Raw genomic sequence first — 23,245 nt, 5'->3', positions numbered from 1 at the left:
TGAATAAACTATGGAAATGAGAGAGACAGAAACCATGTCACCAGATATAAAAATATTTCAATGTCACCAGACCAGTAATTGAGACCCTGTCTGGTGTATGTGATTAGTGCGGTTTGGCAGCTTGAAGAGATGGGCTAAAATAAACTTAAATGGATTATTTCCATTTTTTAGATATTCCTAGAGCATCTGCATCTCTAAAAGCCATGATGAACTTGAAAAACCCACCCACACTCCAGCTACTGGCAAGAAGAAGCCTGCTGAAAGATGAAGCCTTGACCATCTCTGCTCTGCCACACCTGCCCAAGCAAAATTTTCCACCACTGTTCAAAGATGCATTCAATAGCAAACAACTTAACCTCCTTAGGCACATGGTGGCAGCATGGCCCTTCCCATGCCTTCCTCTGGGAGGTCTGGGACAATCTCTTAGCCTTAAAGTCCTGAAAGCTGTGCTAAATGGCCTTGACATGCTGATGACAAAGAAGAATAGACCTAGGTAAGTTAGACCAAGATAGCCTGGAGGAATGTATGTGGATGGACTGGTGAATCGAGTAACCACAGTGGTTTCAAGGTTAATAGGAGGCTTTTGATTTTATGGCTCAGTGTCTTCAAGAATAAAAAAAAATCAGTCCAGTATTGTGTCTAGCATTGCTTAGAGCAGAAAGGGTACATATACATTGAGTCAGTCCATGCTTTTTTGCCTGTCACTAAAATTGGAAGATTTGTCCAAGGAATAGACTGAAGGGAAGATGAATTGTGAGGTCATGCAGATTACAAATTGTATCTCCTCATCTAGATGTCCTTCTGTTTCCCCACAGGAGTTGGAAGCTACAAGAGCTTGATTTAAGAGATGTCTACCATGACTTCTGGAATGGCTGTGCTGGAATGCAGCATGTTGTCTGCTCTCCGGATGTCATCTGCATGAGCAAGCCAGCTCAGAATTGCCCCATTCCTGAGGAGAAAGGTGCCCTGACTATATTGTTAAACCTTTCCATCTTGTCCCACAGGCCCTCCAAATACCTAAGGTATTTTTATCATTGGGCCAAGCAGCGAAAAGATGTGATCCGTGTGATCTCTCCAAAGTTAGCTTTTCATGCCGTTCCTGCATATGACCCCCTGTATTTGTTGGAGGTTTTTGATCCAAGCTCAATCCAGGAACTGGAAATCAAAACATGCTGGGATATGCCTACCCTTATAAGGCTAGCCCCAGGCCTGGGCCAGATGAAAAGCCTCAAGAAACTCATTTTCAAAGAAATCTCTGTACCTTTGGTATGGCGTTGGACCAAAGAGATTATAGCCTGGTCTCATTCAAAGATTCTTCCCCACTTCTCCAAACTGCATAAGCTCCAGCATCTCTATTTGAATGGAGTCTGCTTCGTGGAGGACAGCCTAGAACAAGTGCTGGGGTAAGAAAGGACAGAGATCTTTATCCATTAGTGAGAAAAGAACCTTTTGTTTGTTGTTGTTGTTGTTGTTGTTGTTGTAGTTTTTGTTCTGGTTTGCATTAAGTATTAGTGTATACAGTGATTTCCCAGCCATTTTTAATGTTACATAGATGTGAGCATAGATTGATTACTAGAGAAATTCATGCTGAGGTAACACCATGACTAGTCACCTTAGTAAATTTAGACTGTCATATGCTTACATGATTTACAGTAGGTGTCTTGAGAAACCCAGATGAAGGGAAAATAAATGTACAGAGTGTGTGAGACCTTACAGGACCTATAATCTCATGTCAACACTTACCTCAACTATGGAAGCAGGTTCCATCTGCCTCTGTCTTTCCGTGGTTCAAAGGAAATATAGGCACATGAAGGGGTTTAATAGATGACATATGAGTGGATGCTTGTGGTCAAAATGATGTCTCATGTTCAAAAGAGTGGATATGTGTGGAAGCTGGAACCTGTTGAATTAAATGTTGGCAGACCTGGGAATGTTCCTAAGTGGTTCGCAGTGTTCCTGTTGGGTTTCCCTCCATACAGTATGTGTCCCCCCATATGTTTTCTGCTTACTAGTTCAGAGGGCACTGTAGAGCTTAGGCAGTAGCAGCCATAGGTATTGTTAGGTCTCCCATAGGGAGCACCAAAGGCTTGACCAAAATAATAACTTGAAAATGACCTTGGGCCAGTGTTCGCTCTGCTACTTTGAAGTTACAGATTTTCTCTTCAAATAAATATTGAAGTTGACTAAAGTAACTTTCTCTCTCATTTCTCTCTCTAGGTGCTTGGAGAGTCCATTAGAGACCCTTGCTATAACAGACTGCCTTTTGTCACTCTCAGATATGGAGTATTTGTCCCAGTGTCCATGCATCCATCAGCTCAAACACCTGGACCTGAGTAGTGTCACATTTAATAATTTAGGTCATCCGTTTCTAGGAAGCCTACTAGAAAGACTGAAAGCTACCCTACAGACATTAAAATTGAAGCGTTGTGATATCATGGACTTCCAAATCAGTGCTTTCCTCCCTGGGCTCAGCCAGTGTTCTCAGCTCACTGAAGTCAATTTTCTGAAGAACTTCTTATCCATGGGCAGCCTGAAGAAGCTGTTGCAGCATACAGCCAACCTCACACAGCTGACCCTGGAGAAGTACCCTGCCCCTGACGAGGTCTATGATGACATTGGTGATGTTATTCCACAGAGATTTGTCCAACTTTGTTCTGAGCTTATGGACACACTGAAGGAAATAAGGCAGCCAAAACAGGTCTACTTTGTGAGTAAGAGATGTTTAGATTGTCGTAAATACTTTATCTATGATTTGAAGGCCAGACTGTGTGACTGTTGGGAAGAAATATGAAGAGAGCATTTCTGGCCTCTTATTAATGGAAGGTAGGCCTCATGTGATTCATTAGAGGCATCCACCATGTGCATTCAGGACTTTTTGGATGTATATGGGTAGAGGATTATTTCTTTCTATTTGATCTCCAATCAACTTCTTCTGACTTAATGGAGACCTCTTAATACTGAGTACTATGAACTTAATTTCATCCTATTGTGTATAGCACACACACCCTAGGACAGCAGTGATATTTGACAATTTGACAGCCTGCATCCCACCAACTTCACGTATGAGAGACCATCGGGAATGTGAAGGAAGGAAAGGGACACGACATCACGAAGAGGATAATGGACTGGTTTAGGAGGGCTCTGTGTCATTTGTCCTCTGGATGACATCCACTTTTGACTGCCCCTCACATACTGTTCTGTACAGTATACATATAATTGTTTTTGAAGTAGAAGATTGGCTGAAACCATAAGTACTGTATGAGGCTCCTATCCCTGTTATTTTGTATCTATCTGTTAATTGGAAGGCTCTGAAGCCTTATATTATCATCTGTAATCACGTAGCATTATACTTTCTCATAGGTTCCAATAAATCACTTTTGAAAGAGAACATGCTTTGTTTTATCTTTGCTGAATACTCTTATGTGAAACTTGTTCATTGAACATATCCTAAACCGATAGAATTGGGTACCCTTATCTCTTCCCCCTCCTCCTCCTAGAGTTTTCAGAGTCCTTTAAACCTTACCATGTTATTTCCTTGCAGAAACTTTATAATATTATGCTTCAAGAGACCCTATTAAAATGCTGTATGGATTCCATTAGTGACATGAACCAGTGTTTAAGAATGGTTGCTACTCACCTTGAGGAGAGCTGTTGTATTGCCAGTGCACATGTTGAATTGTGTAGTGGCTATTTCTGTTTGTCCAGTTGACTATATCTGGAATAAACCACAATCCATATTTGGGAGACCCATCTTTGATCCTGATCTTGACACATAGTGGCTATGAATCTTAGGACACTAAGGCGAGGAGATCACTGAGCTCAAGCTCATTTGGGACAAAGCAAATCTAAGATCCAAGTGTGGTGCTAAACACCTTTAATCTGGGACAAACCTTCAGGTGGAGACCTACTTGAGGACATCAGAAGAAGGAGGGCTGGCTCTCTTTGCCTTTTTGCCTTCTCATACCAAGATTCTGCTATATCTGGAAAATGTTTTTGTGGATTTTAGGATGTTCTCCATAAGGAAAGAATACTTTTGGGGGTTTTAGAATGCAGAATTCAAGGTTTTACTCTTGAGAAATGGCAGCTCATTCTCAGAACTCTCTTCCCAGTTCCTGCCATCTGGAGTGTCTGGGGAGACAAAGCTTCCAGGGCAGGTTTTCTTCTTACTTTCTGTTTCTCTGTCTTTCTCTCTCTATCACTTAGGTTTTTTCCTTCTCCCAGCTCCTTTCCCTCTTTCTTCTTCTTCTCTTCCTCCTCTCAACTATTCAACTCCCTCACTGTGTTCATGTGTCTGTGTGCACTCGCCGGTTTGTGTGAGTGTTAGGGATGTATCTCTGGCTGTTTGGAGTCACTGTGGTGCGAAGTTTAGCTTCCAAGTCATAAGATCCACAAGCAATATGAGCATGGGGATTAAAGGTATACACTAATACATATTGCAGAATAGATGTTGCCTAGGCCACTTTAATTCCTGGGTGCTGGATCAGAACTATGAAACAGGAAAGTAAAGAAAGAATGTGTAAAAGTCCCCAAGGTGGAAGCCAACGTTTTTTTGGGGATGTCAATGAGTAGGTATGTTTGAAGCTTATCAACATTCTGAGACATAATTGGGTTAGAAACTAATTACTTTTGAAAAAATTGAAAAATTGGATGATTTCTATGCTAAGTGCAGATATTTCACTTCTGAGCCTTGTTCCCAGAAATGTCTCATTACACCACAAGCACGCATCCTAACAATATTCTGAGCATGTTTATTTCTATTAGTAATTGAAAACAACCTAGATTTTCCTCAGGTAAAATGGATAAGCAAAATTTTGTACATCCATAAAATAGACTAATATCCAGCAAATAGTCATTGATACCAGGAATTTTGAAAGTAAAAGTATTCAAGTGTAAAGCATGATAGTGAGTGAGGTAAGCCAGACACTGAATGGCATCACTATGTAGGCAGGTTGGAATTTATTATATAAACTACATAACTAGGGTGGCCTTGAATTCACACATCAACCAACCCCCTGATTGGTCCAATCGGAATGCCTGTGATGCTGCTCTACACTGAACAGTCGAAACAAAAAGAAATAAAGACAAAGTCAGAAAATGCAATAACTGCATCAGATGTTAGGGATAGCTACACCATTTACACTGTCACCTAAGAAATAGTCATACTACACTATGAGATAACAGAGAATTGGAAATAGCTCTTCTGTTCCAGTTGCCAGCCAATATGCCTGCAAAACTAATAGGTTAGTCCTAAAGAAAAGCCAACACCTTTGAGATCCACACACAAACATTCTCATCCCAGTCACAGTTTCTTAGGTCCAACCGCAAATGCAAGTCTGCATATAATATTGTCCTTTCTGAACAAAATAAAACCATGATACAGCTGACACTGGCTACTGGACACCTTTTTGAGGAGTGAAGCCATGAAGTCATAGCCCTCTTCATAGAACTGTTCCTCTATGGAGTATTTTTTTCCTATTTTATCAAACAATAATATTGAAAAATGGAGTGTTATTATCATTGTTATTTAGATTTATTTTATTTTGTATGTCTTTTTTCGTGTGTATGGATGTGTGAGTGTGTTTTGTGTGTGTCTACAGAAGAGAGCATTGTTCCTGTGGAACTAGAGGTAGCCAGATGAGTAGTAGGATTTGTAACTGGGTCTTATACATGAGCAGTAAGTTCTATTAAACTCCAAGAAATTTCTCAACCCTATTGATATTAAAGGCAAGTAAGTTTTTTTCATTTGTTTTGTGTTTGTCTCTCTGTGTGTGTCTTTTCTCTTTTTAACTATGTGACTCTAACTTGAGTAATTAGGCTATGCATAGAGTTTATGTACCCAGTATGCCATCTGATTGGATCAGTATTTGAGACAGCTTTGCATTTACCAAGGCTGGCCTCTTACCATGAAGCTCAGGCACTTCTCAATCTTCTCCTCCTCTACCTTTCTCATCCCAAGTGTTGGGGTACAGGCAAGTGCCACCATATCTGGTATTTCTGATACAGTAGGGTTTATTTTGTTTATTGTTTTTTGTTTTGTTTGTTTTTCTTCTCAGAAAGGAAAACAGACTAAATCCTTTCCCTGGCTTCATCCTTCATTTGGATTTAAGGAATTGCCCACTCCCTGAGAAGCGTCAGGTTTGGGGGCCTGAATTATCAAACATTTTGAAATTAACTTGAATTTTATTCTTGAATATTTTGTTTCCCTTTTAGTTTTTTAACACAAGGCAAACAAAACCTCCTGACCAGGTTTTCCTGGTTGAGATTCAAATGTTTCCTCAGCTATAGCAATTTATGTGGAGAGTTCCAGCTGTGAAGGGGAAGCTGAGTAGTAAATTGTTAAAGCTTCAGTAGAGCCAGAGAAGAAACTGTCTGCAAGCCTGAAGTCAGAGTTGTCCTGGCTTGCAAAGAATCTGTGTTCCATCTGATGAGTACCTCTCCTTCATTGATACCATTCTGCTCCTTTCCCTACTAAATGAGGCTTTGGGTGGTGCCACGCACAAGGCTAATCCAATGGTGTTTTGGGTCAGATATTTGTGCCAGCATAATGTTAGTGATCTCCCCAAAACGGACAGGAGCAAATCAGATGTAACTCACCACAGTGTTGTGAATTTATTTTAGATACCTCTTTCTCTGCTCATGCACCACTTTGACAAGGGACAGTTCTGGGTGGTTGTCAGCCCTGAGTGTCTATGGAGAAAAGCACTATTGTGAGAATCAGTCAGGGTGTATGTGTGCAAGCATCTAATTGGAAAGCTGCTGGAACCTATAACACAATGAGCTAATGTTAGACACCATATCATAAAGGAATTTCTGCTCTCCTCTGCATTATGGTCATTAGAAAGTGCATGGGCTTGTAACATGGGGATGAATGTTTGTTGAGAAAATAACCTGGGAACACTGTTCTTGTTGAAGGTGTAACATGGTAACCCTTGTATTCTTGCAGTTATCCTAGAGACTGGAGCTAGGCTATGGTTATGTTGGTGGGCAACTTGGAAACTAATGCTACTTACCAGCCTGTTGGTATACAGGTTTTCAAATGTAGGACAGTTCATCTAAAATGGATCTGATCTAAAAGCTTTGGAATCTCCTCTCTTACCACCACCTCTTCCACCTCTAATTAGAATTCCTCTAGCTTCATGAACATGGGTAGAAACAGGACTATGTTTTATGATGTGACTGATGCATGATTAGGGGCCCATCATTGGGAAACAGGAGTTAATCTTGAAGCTGAATTCTACTCCTACAGGCTATGGTCATCTTCAAGTGCAAATCGATGTGTGGTTGAACATGCTGTCACTCTATTCTACAGGGACCCCTTTAGTGAAGCCCTTGTGACTAGCACCCAATTTCTGCTTTAAGGTTGGTGGAGACCTAGAGGTAGACATGATTTTTGGAAAGCATAATGTTTCCCAAATCGATGTGTGAGCTGTTCGACACCCTCGAAATTCTTTAATAATTAGGAGTCATCTGCGTTTGTTATAACTTCTGTCAAGAGGTATACGGATTTGGGTATAGAGTAAAGGGGAGTAGAGTTATCAGGTCATCCCTAAGTTTCTGTGTTCCATTTAATTAAGTTCTTTTTTAGAGTTTGTTTTTTTTCTCTACCTGTCCTGAGCTCTGATGTTTGTTATTAAAGTGAAGTTTTTCTCTGTATTTAAACAGCTGAGGAAATTTTATTCGGTATTAAAAATTACAGATTTAGTGACAACATATAAATAAATATTCTTTTTCTTTTTTGTTTTTTTAAACTTTATTTTAAAAAACAAAGATAAAAGAAAAAAAATTAAACATTTTTGCATAATTGTATACAAATACCTTTTTGAAATTGCATTGCTTGGCTTTTTTTTTTTTTTTTTTTTTAAGGTTTGACACTGTGCATTAAGGTCTTACTAGTTACAATGAGCAAATGTACATGTAAAACAGGATGTAACCCGGAATTAGTCAACATTTTCTTGGTGTGTAAGGATTGAGCATAATGGGGTTTTTGTTTTTTTTTTGTTTGTTTGTTTTCTTTTCTTTTTTTTTTTTCTTGAACTTCACACAGTCTGTGAGTTGTTTCTGGGGCAGTCCGAGCCTCTGGGGTTAGCATCCCACTGTCAGTGACTGCATATTATGTCTGTGCTTTTGTGATTGTGTTATCTCACTCAGGATGATATTCTCTAGCTGCAACCATTTTCATAAGAATTTGGTTAAGTCATTGTTTCTGATAGCTGAGTAGTACTCTACTGTGTAAATGTACCACAAGTTTTGTTCCATTCATCTACTGAAGGACATCTGGGTTCTTTCCAGCTTCTGGCTATTATAAATAGAGCTGCTATGAACATTGTGGTACATGTATCTTTGTTGTATATTGGAGTGTCTCTGGGTTATATGCCCAGAAGTGGAATAGCTGGATCTTCAGGTAGTACTATGTCCAATTTTCTGAGGAATGGCCAGACTGATTTCCAGAGTGGTTGTATCAGTTTACAACCCCACCAAGAGTAGAGAAGTGTTCCTCTTTCTCCACAACCGTGACAACATCTGCTGTCATCTTTTTTTCTTCTTTATTGTTACAGTAGGAATGTATTCTTAACATCCTGACCCTCTCAAGTCCACTTCAGAAATACATTTGTGTTCACAGGAGAATGTACATTGTTGGTGCTAGCATGTGTATGTGTGATTAAATTTTAGTGGTGTGGAATCATTCATTTTTATTTTCATGTGTGTAGTTAACAGCCTTGTACTGAACTTTCCCATCTGCTGCATTGAGCCAGGTTTGCTTTTAGACTTTTTTTCACTATGTAAAATCTAACAGCATACATTAGATCTATCTGCAACTCACCCTGTAGCCTATGCAAACCTGTATGTTTCAGTAATTTTTCTGCCTTAAGACAGTGTTATATAATACTCTGCTCACTTTGTTTAGATCTCCATGAAGACAATAAAATGAAATGACACCTGGTAGGAAGCCACTGACAATCTCACTGCAGAGATCTTGAGCCAGAGATCTTGAGGCATAGAGGCCAAGAAACTTAGGAAACTAAGGCAAGGGGATCACTGAGCTGAAGGTCATCTGGGACAAGCAAATCCCAGATCCAGGTGTGGTAGCACACACCTTTAATCTGGGACACACCTTCAGTTGGAGACCTATATAAGGACTTTGGAATAAGGAAGGCTCACTCTCAGCCTGCCTGCCTGCCTGCCTGCCTACAGGGAGTATTCCTGCCTGCCTGCCTACAGGGACTATTCCTGCCTGCCTAGTGGAGCTCTGACTACTTGCCCTGTGGGATTGAGCATCTGCTATATCTTTGACTTCGCAGCTGCTGCCGGACATTTTCAGGGATTGCACTACAGACTGTAAGTCTCCCATAAGTACCTCCTTGCTACATAGAGACTATTCATAAATTCTGTGACTCTAGAGAACCCTGACTAATACAAAGTGCTACACTATAAGAAAACCAGAAACCTCACCTAACCTGGACTCCTGGGATCTGTCAGACACTGAGTATCTATTAGGCAGCATGCACAAAGGAAATGAGCTCCCAAACAAAGGACTCCACAACAGAACAGCTGAAGCTAATATTTGAGAGAATTTTTGAATAAGAATGTCGGAAAGTCTTGTGGGTTAGAGGGATGATAAAATCCTATTAGAGAAATAGGAGCGGCAGAGGATGAGATGTGGGAGGTAGGTTAAACAGGGGGAGCAGGGTTGAGTATGGTCTGGTAAAAGCTTTAAGAATAAAAAAAATTATGAATACTCATTTTCCTGCCAGGAGATTAAATCATACTAGACACACCCTATCTCATTCAAGCACACTCAGTTAATGCCCAAGACCTAACTGTCAGCTCAGGTTCTCTAATTTTACCAGAGGAATCTGATAAATAGGCTGAAAAGTAATACGGAAGAATAAAACCATGCCAGGACTCAGAGTTTGAGAAATATCATGGATGCGTTTCAATCATGACCATAATCCCATGGTTTATACATTTGCAATTGAGGATCGGATTGACTACAGGGAAGTCTAAACAGGATAAAATGGGGAAAGAATTCATGTTCCTATGAGGTAGCTTATTGGCCTGAGAGGTGTGGCTAGGAAGAGAATGTGTAATGGTGAAAGAGTATTAAAGGAAGGGATTGGCTATAACAGACAGTCTGAGACTTGGAGTTTCAAGAGAGTAACTAGAATGCTGAGAATAAAACTTCTGAGAGCAGTGTCCAAAACAGGGAAGTCATTTATTCTCATCCTTTGCTGGACAGCATCCGTTTAATCTTAATTTGTTTTTGTATGTGGGTGTTTCTTTGCTTGCTTCCTTGCTTGATTTCTTAACCTGGTTATTTTGAAGCAGGAAACTTCATTTAGCCCAAGTTAGCCAGAAATCCATAGGTGGTCAAGTGTCATGAGACACTGAATATTCAGTCTCTACCTCCTTAGTTCTGAAGCAGCCTTTCCCTGCTGGTTTACAGTGGGCTATGAAGGAAATATTCAAGGACTCGGGCACACTGAAGAACTTGATTTATTCTTATATACTCTAATCTACCTTAAAATTTTAATTCAAAGTGAATATAGAATTATAAAATGACAAGTAAGAAAATTGTATGTAGAGGACTCTTGGGTATGAGTTCAAGGAAACTTCAAACAATCAGAGCATTCAGATTTCTGTTTTATTTGTTGATTGGTTTTTTATTTACTAACACCTGCTCAATTCTCCTCCCATTTACCATATTCCAAAGGCTTTCTTCCACTCCTTTTGCCTTTTTGTTTTTAGAATGGGTGTGCCATCTGTGTATCTCCCCATTCTGGTACATAAAGTCTGAATGATTAGGTGTTTCCTTCCCTACTGTAATCCTACAAGGCAGAAGACTTGTCCCACGCACAGGCTATGGCTTTTGGATAGACACTTTCTCTGTTTGTTTTGGCCCATGTGCAACCAAGCTGCATCAAGGGTACATTGTGTGGGGGAGCCCTGGGTCTACTCATTCCATCTTCTTTTGATGATGGTTCAGTCTCTGAGATATCCATTGCTTATATTACTTGACTGTGATGTTTTTCCTGTGTAGCTTCTATTCTTTTTGGGAGCTTGTAGTGATCTACAGACCTGCTGAGGGGTGAAGAAGATTGCATTTAGAAAGGGGATACAAGGCCCACGGGGCACATTGGTATGCCTGGCAGGACTAAATGAACCAGGAAAACTGTAGGGAATAAAAGGTGGTCTGTATGGTTCAGGCTCAGCAGATATGAGGAAGGTGGATAGAAAGATTCTGGAAAGAATAAAAAAAATCCTTCAATAACAAGCTGCTCAGGCCTAATATATTCACTCTCTTAAAGAACAGAATTCAACATTGCTCCTACTTCTAAACCTTAAAGAAGTAAAATTTGTATCTATTTCATGAAATACGTTGCTCTATTGATGGTAGAATATGCTTAATGTTTTCACACAAATTGGTCTGAATTATATCTGAAGCTCTTCTTTGTGAGAAGAGTAGAAATCACAGGTTAAATTGGATCAGATTGGGCAAAGTAATAGGGAAGGTCTGTTGAAATGGGCCCTCTTCTAATTGCAGGAGGAACTTGAATAAACTATGGAAATGAGAGAGACAGAAACCATGTCACCAGATATAAAAATATTTCAATGTCACCAGACCAGTAATTGAGACCCTGTCTGGTGTATGTGATTAGTGCGGTTTGGCAGCTTGAAGAGATGGGCTAAAATAAACTTAAATGGATTATTTCCATTTTTTAGATATTCCTAGAGCATCTGCATCTCTAAAAGCCATGATGAACTTGAAAAACCCACCCACACTCCAGCTACTGGCAAGAAGAAGCCTGCTGAAAGATGAAGCCTTGACCATCTCTGCTCTGCCACACCTGCCCAAGCAAAATTTTCCACCACTGTTCAAAGATGCATTCAATAGCAAACAACTTAACCTCCTTAGTCACATGGTGGCAGCATGGCCCTTCCCATGCCTTCCTCTGGGAGGTCTGGGACAATCTCTTAGCCTTAAAGTCCTGAAAGCTGTGCTAAATGGCCTTGACATGCTGATGACAAAGAAGAATAGACCTAGGTAAGTTAGACCAAGATAGGCTGGAGGAATGTATGTGGATGGACTGGTGAATCGAGTAACCACAGTGGTTTTAAGGTTAATTGGAGGCTTTTGATTTTGTGGCTCAGTGTCTTCAAGAATAAAAAAAAAAATCAGTCCAGTATTGTGTCTAGCATTGCTTAGAGCAGAAAGGGTACATATACATTGAGTCAGTCCATGCTTTTTTGCCTGTCACTAAAATTGGAAGATTTGTCCAAGGAATAGACTGAAGGGAAGATGAATTGTGAGGTCATGCAGATTACAAATTGTATCTCCTCATCTAGATGTCCTTCTGTTTTACCCACAGGAGTTGGAAGCTACAAGAGCTTGATTTAAGAGATGTCTACCATGACTTCTGGAATGGCTGTGCTGGAATGCAGCATGTTGTCTGCTCTCCGGATGTCATCTGCATGAGCAAGCCATCGGAGAATTGCCCCATTCCTGAGGAGAAAGGTGCCCTGACTATATTGTTAAACCTTTCCATCTTGTCCCACAGGCCCTCCAAATACCTAAGGTATTTTTATCATTGGGCCAAGCAGCGAAAAGATGTGATCCGTGTGATCTCTCCAAAGTTGACTTTTCATGCCGTTCCTGCATATGACCCCCTGTATTTGTTGGAGGTTTTTGATCCAAGCTCAATCCAGGAACTGGAAATCAAAACATGCTGGGATATGCCTACCCTTATAAGGCTAGCCCCAGGCCTGGGCCAGATGAAAAGCCTCGAGAAACTCATTTTCAAAGAAATCTCTGTACCTTTGGTATGGCGTTGGACCAAAGAGATTATAGCCTGGTCTCATTCAAAGATTCTTCCCCACTTCTCCAAACTGCATAAGCTCCAGCATCTCTATTTGAATGGAGTCTGCTTCGTGGAGGACAGCCTAGAACAAGTGCTGGGGTAAGAAAGGACAGAGATCTTTATCCATTAGTGAGAAAAGAACCTTTTGTTTGTTGTTGTTGTTGTTGTTGTTGTTGTTGTAGTTTTTGTTCTGGTTTGCATTAAGTATTAGTGTATACAGTGATTTCCCAGCCATTTTTAATGTTACATAGATGTGAGCATAGATTGATTACTAGAGAAATTCATGCTGCTGTGACACCATGACTAGTCACCTTAGTAAATTTAGACTGTCATATGTTTACATGATTTACAGTAGGTGTCTTGAGAAACCCAGATGAAGGGAAAATAAATGTACAGAGTGTGTGAGACCTTACAGGACCTATAATCTCATGTCAACACTTACCTCAACTATGGAAGCAGGTTCCATCTGCCTCTGTCTTTCCGTGGTTCAAAGGAAATATAGGCACATGAAGGGGTTTAATAGATGACATATGAGTGGATGCTTGTGGTCAAAATGATGTCTCATGTTCAAAAGAGTGGATATGTGTGGAAGCTGGAACCTGTTGAATTAAATGTTGGCAGACCTGGGAATGTTCCTAAGTGGTTCGCAGTGTTCCTGTTGGGTTTCCCTCCATACAGTATGTGTCCCCCCATATGTTTTCTGCTTACTAGTTCAGAGGGCACTGTAGAGCTTAGGCAGTAGCAGCCATAGGTATTGTTAGGTCTCCCATAGGGAGCACCAAAGGCTTGACCAAAATAATAACTTGAAAATGACCTTGGGCCAGTGTTCGCTCTGCTACTTTGAAGTTACAGACTTTCTCTTCAAATAAATATTGAAGTTGACTAAAGTAACTTTCTCTCTCATTTCTCTCTCTAGGTGCTTGGAGAGTCCATTAGAGACCCTTGCTATAACAGACTGCCTTTTGTCACTCTCAGATATGGAGTATTTGTCCCAGTGTCCATGCATCCATCAGCTCAAACACCTGGACCTGAGTAGTGTCACATTTAATAATTTAGGTCATCCGTTTCTAGGAAGCCTACTAGAAAGACTGAAAGCTACCCTACAGACATTAAAATTGAAGCGTTGTGATATCATAGACTTCCAAATCAGTGCTTTCCTCCCTGGGCTCAGCCAGTGTTCTCAGCTCACTGAAGTCAATTTTCTGAAGAACTTCTTATCCATGGGCAGCCTGAAGAAGCTGTTGCAGCATACAGCCAACCTCACACAGCTGACCCTGGAGAAGTACCCTGCCCCTGACGAGGTCTATGATGACATTGGTGATGTTATTCCACAGAGATTTGTCCAACTTTGTTCTGAGCTTATGGACACACTGAAGGAAATAAGGCAGCCAAAACAGGTCTACTTTGTGAGTAAGAGATGTTTAGATTGTCGTAAATACTTTATCTATGATTTGAAGGCCAGACTGTGTGACTGTTGGGAAGAAATATGAAGAGAGCATTTCTGGCCTCTTATTAATGGAAGGTAGGCCTCATGTGATTCATTAGAGGCATCCACCATGTGCATTCAGGACTTTTTGGATGTATATGGGTAGAGGATTATTTCTTTCTATTTGATCTCCAATCAACTTCTTCTGACTTAATGGAGACCTCTTAATACTGAGTACTATGAACTTAATTTCATCCTATTGTGTATAGCACACACACCCTAGGACAGCAGTGATATTTGACAATTTGACAGCCTGCATCCCATCAACTTCACGTATGAGAGACCATAGGGAATGTGAAGGAAGGAAAGGGACACGACATCACGAAGAGGATAATGGACTGGTTTAGGAGGGCTCTGTGTCATTTGTCCTCTGGATGACATCCACTTTTGGCTGCCCCTCACATACTGTTCTGTACAGTATACATATAATTGTTTTTGAAGTAGAAGATTGGCTGAAACCATAAGTACTGTATGAGGCTCCTATCCCTGTTATTTTGTATCTATCTGTTAATTGGAAGGCTCTGAAGCCTTATATTATCATCTGTAATCACGTAGCATTATACTTTCTCATAGGTTCCAATAAATCACTTTTGAATGAGAACATGCTTTGTTTCTTCTTTGCTGAATACTCTTATGTGAAACTTGTTCATTGAACATATCCTAAACCGATAGAATTGGGTACCCTTATCTCTTCCCCCTCCTCCTCCTAGAGTTTTCAGAGTCCTTTAAACCTTACCATGTTATTTCCTTGCAGAAACTTTATAATCTTATGCTTCAAGAGACCCTATTAAAATGCTGTATGGATTCCATTAGTGACATGAACCAGTGTTTAAGAATGGTTGCTACTCACCTTGAGGAGAGCTGTTGTATTGCCAGTGCACATGTTGAATTGTGTACTGGCTATTTCTGTTTGTCCAGTTGACTATATCTGGAATAAACCACAATCCATATTTGGGAGACCCATCTTTGATCCTGATCTTGACACATAGTGGCTATGAATCTTAGGACACTAAGGGGAGGAGATCACTGAGCTCAAGCTCATTTGGGACAAAGCAAGTCTAAGATCCAAGTGTGGTGCTAAACACCTTTAATCTGGGACAAACCTTCAGGTGGAGACCTACTTGAGGACATCAGAAGAAGGAGGGCTGGCTCTCTTTGCCTTTTTGCCTTCTCATACCAAGATTCTGCTATATCTGGAAAATGTTTTTGTGGATTTTAGGATGTTCTCCATAAGGAAAGAATACTTTTGGGGGTTTTAGAATGCAGAATTCAAGGTTTTACTCTTGAGAAATGGCAGCTCATTCTCAGAACTCTCTTCCCAGTTCCTGCCATCTGGAGTGTCTGGGGAGACAAAGCTTCCAGGGCAGGTTTTCTTCTTACTTTCTGTTTCTCTGTCTTTCTCTCTCTATCACTTAGGTTTTTTCCTTCTCCCAGCTCCTTTCCCTCTTTCTTCTTCTTCTCTTCCTCCTCTCAACTATTCAACTCCCTCACTGTGTTCATGTGTCTGTGTGCACTCGCCGGTTTGTGTGAGTGTTAGGGATGTATCTCTGGCTGTTTGGAGTCATTGTGGTGCGAAGTTTAGCTTCCAAGTCATAAGATCCACAAGCAATATGAGCATGGGGATTAAAGGTATACACTAATACATATTGCAGAATAGATGTTGCCTAGGCCACTTTAATTCCTGGGTGCTGGATCAGAACTATGAAACAGGAAAGTAAAGAAAGAATGTGTAAAAGTCCCCAAGGTGGAAGCCAACGTTTTTTTGGGGATGTCAATGAGTAGGTATGTTTGAAGCTTATCAACATTCTGAGACATAATTGGGTTAGAAACTAATTACTTTTGAAAAAATTGAAAAATTGGATGATTTCTATGCTAAGTGCAGATATTTCACTTCTGAGCCTTGTTCCCAGAAATGTCTCATTACACCACAAGCACGCATCCTAACAATATTCTGAGCATGTTTATTTCTATTAGTAATTGAAAACAACCTAGATTTTCCTCAGGTAAAATGGATAAGCAAAATTTTGTACATCCATAAAATAGACTAATATCCAGCAAATAGTCATTGATACCAGGAATTTTGAAAGTAAAAGTATTCAAGTGTAAAGCATGATAGTGAGTGAGGTAAGCCAGACACTGAATGGCATCACTATGTAGGCAGGTTGGAATTTATTATATAAACTACATAACTAGGGTGGCCTTGAATTCACACATCAACCAACCCCCTGATTGGTCCAATCGGAATGCCTGTGATGCTGCTCTACACTGAACAGTCGAAACAAAAAGAAATAAAGACAAAGTCAGAAAATGCAATAACTGCATCAGATGTTAGGGATAGCTACACCATTTACACTGTCACCTAAGAAATAGTCATACTACACTATGAGATAACAGAGAATTGGAAATAGCTCTTCTGTTCCAGTTGCCAGCCAATATGCCTGCAAAACTAATAGGTTAGTCCTAAAGAAAAGCCAACACCTTTGAGATCCACACACAAACATTCTCATCCCAGTCACAGTTTCTTAGGTCCAACCGCAAATGCAAGTCTGCATATAATATTGTCCTTTCTGAACAAAATAAAACCATGATACAGCTGACACTGGCTACTGGACACCTTTCTGAGGAGTGAAGCCATGAAGTCATAGCTTTCTTCATAGAACTGTTCCTCTATGGAGTATTTTTTTCCTATTTTATCAAACAATAATATTGAAAAATGCAGTGTTATTATCATTGTTATTTAGATTTATTTTATTTTGTATGTCTTTTTTCGTGTGTATGGATGTGTGAGTGTGTTTTGTGTGTGTCTACAGAAGAGAGCATTGTTCCTGTGGAACTAGAGGTAGCCAGATGAGTAGTAGGATTTGTAACTGGGTCTTATACATGAGCAGTAAGTTCTATTAAACTCCAAGAAATTTCTCAACCCTATTGATATTAAAGGCAAGTAAGTTTTTTTCATTTGTTTTGTGTTTGTCTCTCTGTGTGTGTCTTTTCTCTTTTTAACTATGTGACTCTAACTTGAGTAATTAGGCTATGCATAGAGTTTATGTACCCAGTATGCCATCTGATTGGATCAGTATTTGAGACAGCTTTGCATTTACCAAGGCTGGCCTCTTACCATGAAGCTCAGGCACTTCTCAATCTTCTCCTCCTCTACCTTTCCCATCCCAAGTGTTGGGGTACAGGCAAGTGCCACCATATCTGGTATTTCTGATACAGTAGGGTTTATTTTGTTTATTGTTTTTTGTTTTGTTTGTTTTTCTTCTCAGAAAGGAAAACAGACTAAATCCTTTCCCTGGCTTCATCCTTCATTTGGATTTAAGGAATTGCCCACTCCCTGAGAAGCGTCAGGTTTGGGGGCCTGAATTATCAAACATTTTGAAATTAACTTGAATTTTATTCTTGAATATTTTGTTTCCCTTTTAGTTTTTTAACACAAGGCAAACAAAACCTCCTGACCAGGTTTTCCTGGTTGAGATTCAAATGTTTCCTCAGCTATAGCAATTTATGTGGAGAGTTCCAGCTGTGAAGGGGAGGCTGAGTAGCAAATTGTTAAAGCTTCAGTAGAGCCAGAGAAGAAACTGTCTGCAAGCCTGAAGTCAGAGTTGTCCTGGCTTGCAAAGAATCTGTGTTCCATCTGATGAGTACCTCTCCTTCATTGATACCATTCTGCTCCTTTCCCTACTAAATGAGGCTTTGGGTGGTGCCACGCACAAGGCTAATCCAATGGTGTTTTGGGTCATATATTTGTGCCAGCATAATGTTAGTGATCTCCCCAAAATGGACAGGAGCAAATCAGATGTAACTCACCACAGTGTTGTGAATTTATTTTAGATACCTCTTTCTCTGCTCATGCACCACTTTGACAAGGGACAGTTCTGGGTGGTTGTCAGCCCTGAGTGTCTATGGAGAAAAGCACTATTGTGAGAATCAGTCAGGGTGTATGTGTGCAAGCATCTAATTGGAAAGCTGCTGGAACCTATAACACAATGAGCTAATGTTAGACACCATATCATAAAGGAATTTCTGCTCTCCTCTGCATTATGGTCATTAGAAAGTGCATGGGCTTGTAACATGGGGATGAATGTTTGTTGAGAAAATAACCTGGGAACACTGTTCTTGTTGAAGGTGTAACATGGTAACCCTTGTATTCTTGCAGTTATCCTAGAGACTGGAGCTAGGCTATGGTTATGTTGGTGGGCAACTTGGAAACTAATGCTACTTACCAGCCTGTTGGTATACAGGTTTTCAAATGTAGGACAGTTCATCTAAAATGGATCTGATCTAAAAGCTTTGGAATCTCCTCTCTTACCACCACCTCTTCCACCTCTAATTAGAATTCCTCTAGCTTCATGAACATGGGTAGAAACAGGACTATGTTTTATGATGTGACTGATGCATGATTAGGGGCCCATCATTGGGAAACAGGAGTTAATCTTGAAGCTGAATTCTACTCCTACAGGCTATGGTCATCTTCAAGTGCAAATCGATGTGTGGTTGAACATGCTGTCACTCTATTCTACAGGGACCCCTTTAGTGAAGCCCTTGTGACTAGCACCCAATTTCTGCTTTAAGGTTGGTGGAGACCTAGAGGTAGACATGATTTTTGGAAAGCATAATGTTTCCCAAATCGATGTGTGAGCTGTTCGACACCCTCGAAATTCTTTAATAATTAGGAGTCATCTGCGTTTGTTATAACTTCTGTCAAGAGGTATACGGATTTGGGTATAGAGTAAAGGGGAGTAGAGTTATCAGGTCATCCCTAAGTTTCTGTGTTCCATTTAATTAAGTTCTTTTTTAGAGTTTGTTTTTTTTCTCTACCTGTCCTGAGCTCTGATGTTTGTTATTAAAGTGAAGTTTTTCTCTGTATTTAAACAGCTGAGGAAATTTTATTCGGTATTAAAAATTACAGATTTAGTGACAACATATAAATAAATATTCTTTTTCTTTTTTGTTTTTTTAAACTTTATTTTAAAAAACAAAGATAAAAGAAAAAAAATTAAACATTTTTGCATAATTGTATACAAATACCTTTTTGAAATTGCATTGCTTGGCTTTTTTTTTTTTTTTTTTTTTAAGGTTTGACACTGTGCATTAAGGTCTTACTAGTTACAATGAGCAAATGTACATGTAAAACAGGATGTAACCCGGAATTAGTCAACATTTTCTTGGTGTGTAAGGATTGAGCATAATGGGGTTTTTGTTTTTTTTTGTTTGTTTGTTTTCTTTTCTTTTTTTTTTTTCTTGAACTTCACACAGTCTGTGAGTTGTTTCTGGGGCAGTCCGAGCCTCTGGGGTTAGCATCCCACTGTCAGTGACTGCATATTATGTCTGTGCTTTTGTGATTGTGTTATCTCACTCAGGATGATATTCTCTAGCTGCAACCATTTTCATAAGAATTTGGTTAAGTCATTGTTTCTGATAGCTGAGTAGTACTCTACTGTGTAAATGTACCACAAGTTTTGTTCCATTCATCTACTGAAGGACATCTGGGTTCTTTCCAGCTTCTGGCTATTATAAATAGAGCTGCTATGAACATTGTGGTACATGTATCTTTGTTGTATATTGGAGTGTCTCTGGGTTATATGCCCAGAAGTGGAATAGCTGGATCTTCAGGTAGTACTATGTCCAATTTTCTGAGGAATGGCCAGACTGATTTCCAGAGTGGTTGTATCAGTTTACAACCCCACCAAGAGTAGAGAAGTGTTCCTCTTTCTCCACAACCGTGACAACATCTGCTGTCATCTTTTTTTCTTCTTTATTGTCACAGTAGGAATGTATTCTTAACATCCTGACCCTCTCAAGTCCACTTCAGAAATACATTTGTGTTCACAGGAGAATGTACATTGTTGGTGCTAGCATGTGTATGTGTGATTAAATTTTAGTGGTGTGGAATCATTCATTTTTATTTTCATGTGTGTAGTTAACAGCCTTGTACTGAACTTTCCCATCTGCTGCATTGAGCCAGGTTTGCTTTTAGACTTTTTTTCACTATGTAAAATCTAACAGCATACATTAGATCTATCTGCAACTCACCCTGTAGCCTATGCAAACCTGTATGTTTCAGTAATTTTTCTGCCTTAAGACAGTGTTATATAATACTCTGCTCACTTTGTTTAGATCTCCATGAAGACAATAAAATGAAATGACACCTGGTAGGAAGCCACTGACAATCTCACTGCAGAGATCTTGAGCCAGAGATCTTGAGGCATAGAGGCCAAGAAACTTAGGAAACTAAGGCAAGGGGATCACTGAGCTGAAGGTCATCTGGGACAAGCAAATCCCAGATCCAGGTGTGGTAGCACACACCTTTAATCTGGGACACACCTTCAGTTGGAGACCTATATAAGGACTTTGGAATAAGGAAGGCTCACTCTCAGCCTGCCTGCCTACAGGGACTATTCCTGCCTGCCTGCCTGCCTACAGGGACTATTCCTGCCTGCCTAGTGGAGCTCTGACTACTTGCCCTGTGGGATTGAGCATCTGCTATATCTTTGACTTCGCAGCTGCTGCCGGACATTTTCAGGGATTGCACTACAGACTGTAAGTCTCCCATAAGTACCTCCTTGCTACATAGAGACTATTCATAAATTCTGTGACTCTAGAGAACCCTGACTAATACAAAGTGCTACACTATAAGAAAACCAGAAACCTCACCTAACCTGGACTCCTGGGATCTGTCAGACACTGAGTATCTATTAGGCAGCATGCACAAAGGAAATGAGCTCCCAAACAAAGGACTCCACAACAGAACAGCTGAAGCTAATATTTGAGAGAATTTTTGAATAAGAATGTCGGAAAGTCTTGTGGGTTAGAGGGATGATAAAATCCTATTAGAGATATAGGAGCGGCAGAGGATGAGATGTGGGAGGTAGGTTAAACAGGGGGAGCAGGGTTGAGTATGGTCTGGTAAAAGCTTTAAGAATAAAAAAAATTATGAATACTCATTTTCCTGCCAGGAGATTAAATCATACTAGACACACCCTATCTCATTCAAGCACACTCAGCTAATGCCCAAGACCTAACTGTCAGCTCAGGTTCTCTAATTTTACCAGAGGAATCTGATAAATAGGCTGAAAAGTAATACGGAAGAATAAAACCATGCCAGGACTCAGAGTTTGAGAAATATCATGGATGCGTTTCAATCATGACCATAATCCCATGGTTTATACATTTGCAATTGAGGATTGGATTGACTACAGGGAAGTCTAAACAGGATAAAATGGGGAAAGAATTCATTTTCCTATGAGGTAGCTTATTGGCCTGAGAGGTGTGGCTAGGAAGAGAATGTGTAATGGTGAAAGAGTATTAAAGGAAGGGATTGGCTATAACAGACAGTCTGAGACTTGGAGTTTCAAGAGAGTAACTAGAATGCTGAGAATAAAACTTCTGAGAGCAGTGTCAAAAACTGGGAAGTCATTTATTCTCATCCTTTGCTGGACAGCATCCTTTAATCTTAATTTGTTTTTGTATGTGGGTGTTTCTTTGCTTGCTTCCTTGCTTGATTTCTTAACCTGGTTATTTTGAAGCAGGAAACTTCCTTTAGCCCAAGTTAGCCAGAAATCCATAGGTGGTCAAGTGTCATGAGACACTGAATATTCAGTCTCTACCTCCTTAGTTCTGAAGCAGCCTTTCCCTGCTGGTTTACAGTGGGCTATGAAGGAAATATTCAAGGACTCGGGCACACTGAAGAACTTGATTTATTCTTATATACTCTAATCTACCTTAAAATTTTAATTCAAAGTGAATATAGAATTATAAAATGACAAGTAAGAAAATTGTATGTAGAGGACTCTTGGGTATGAGTTCAAGGAAACTTCAAACAATCAGAGCATTCAGATTTCTGTTTTATTTGTTGATTGGTTTTTTATTTACTAACACCTGCTCAATTCTCCTCCCATTTACCATATTCCAAAGGCTCTCTTCCACTCCTTTTGCCTTTTTGTTTTTAGAATGGGTGTGCCATCTGTGTATCTCCCCATTCTGGTACATAAAGTCTGAATGATTAGGTGTTTCCTTCCCTACTGTAATCCTACAAGGCAGAAGACTTGTCCCACACACAGGCTATGGCTTTTGGATAGACACTTTCTCTGTTTGTTTTGGCCCATGTGCAACCAAGCTGCATCAAGGGTACATTGTGTGGGGGAGCCCTGGGTCTACTCATTCCATCTTCTTTTGATGATGGTTCAGTCTCTGAGATATCCATTGCTTATATTACTTGACTGTGATGTTTTTCCTGTGTAGCTTCTATTCTTCTTGGGAGCTTGTAGTGATCTACAGACCTGCTGAGGGGTGAAGAAGATTGCATTTAGAAAGGGGATACAAGGCCCATGGGGCACATTGGTATGCCTGGCAGGACTAAATGAACCAGGAAAACTGTAGGGAATAAAAGGTGGTCTGTATGGTTCAGGCTCAGCAGATATGAGGAAGGTGGATAGAAAGATTCTGGAAAGAATAAAAAAAAATCCTTCAATAACAAGCTGCTCAGGCCTAATATATTCACTCTCTTAAAGAACAGAATTCAACATTGCTCCTACTTCTAAACCTTAAAGAAGTAAAATTTGTATCTATTTCATGAAATACGTTGCTCCATTGATGGTAGAATATGCTTAATGTTTTCACACAAATTGGTCTGAATTATATCTGAAGCTCTTCTTTGTGAGAAGAGTAGAAATCACAGGTTAAATTGGATCAGATTGGGCAAAGTAATAGGGAAGGTCTGTTGAAATGGGCCCTCTTCTAATTGCAGGAGGAACTTGAATAAACTATGGAAATGAGAGAGACAGAAACCATGTCACCAGATATAAAAATATTTCAATGTCACCAGACCAGTAATTGAGACCCTGTCTGGTGTATGTGATTAGTGCGGTTTGGCAGCTTGAAGAGATGGGCTAAAATAAACTTA

General features: G+C 40.0%; 2 protein-coding genes across 2 annotated transcripts; both read left to right on the top strand.

Annotated features, from left to right (window-relative positions):
• Nucleotides 1-464: 464 nt before the first annotated feature.
• On the top strand, nucleotides 465-2,791 carry LOC308413296 (PRAME family member 12-like; the record flags this gene model as incomplete). Its single annotated transcript, XM_080908221.1, has 3 exons — nucleotides 465-493; nucleotides 816-1,403; nucleotides 2,218-2,791. 3 exons carry the CDS (start codon nucleotides 465-467, stop codon nucleotides 2,789-2,791), a joined length of 1,191 nt encoding a protein of 396 aa, XP_080764347.1.
• Nucleotides 2,792-12,014: 9,223 nt separating this feature from the next.
• On the top strand, nucleotides 12,015-14,347 carry LOC308413294 (PRAME family member 12-like; the record flags this gene model as incomplete). Its single annotated transcript, XM_080908217.1, has 3 exons — nucleotides 12,015-12,043; nucleotides 12,369-12,956; nucleotides 13,774-14,347. 3 exons carry the CDS (start codon nucleotides 12,015-12,017, stop codon nucleotides 14,345-14,347), a joined length of 1,191 nt encoding a protein of 396 aa, XP_080764343.1.
• Between the last annotated feature and the right edge of the window lie 8,898 nt (nucleotides 14,348-23,245).

Source organism: Micromys minutus (genome assembly GCF_963924665.1).
Source record: "Micromys minutus genome assembly, chromosome: 32".
Lineage (NCBI taxonomy): Eukaryota > Metazoa > Chordata > Mammalia > Rodentia > Muridae > Micromys > Micromys minutus.
The sequence above is the reverse complement of the archived record's forward strand: the minus strand, read 5'-3'. Positions and strand labels throughout refer to the sequence as shown.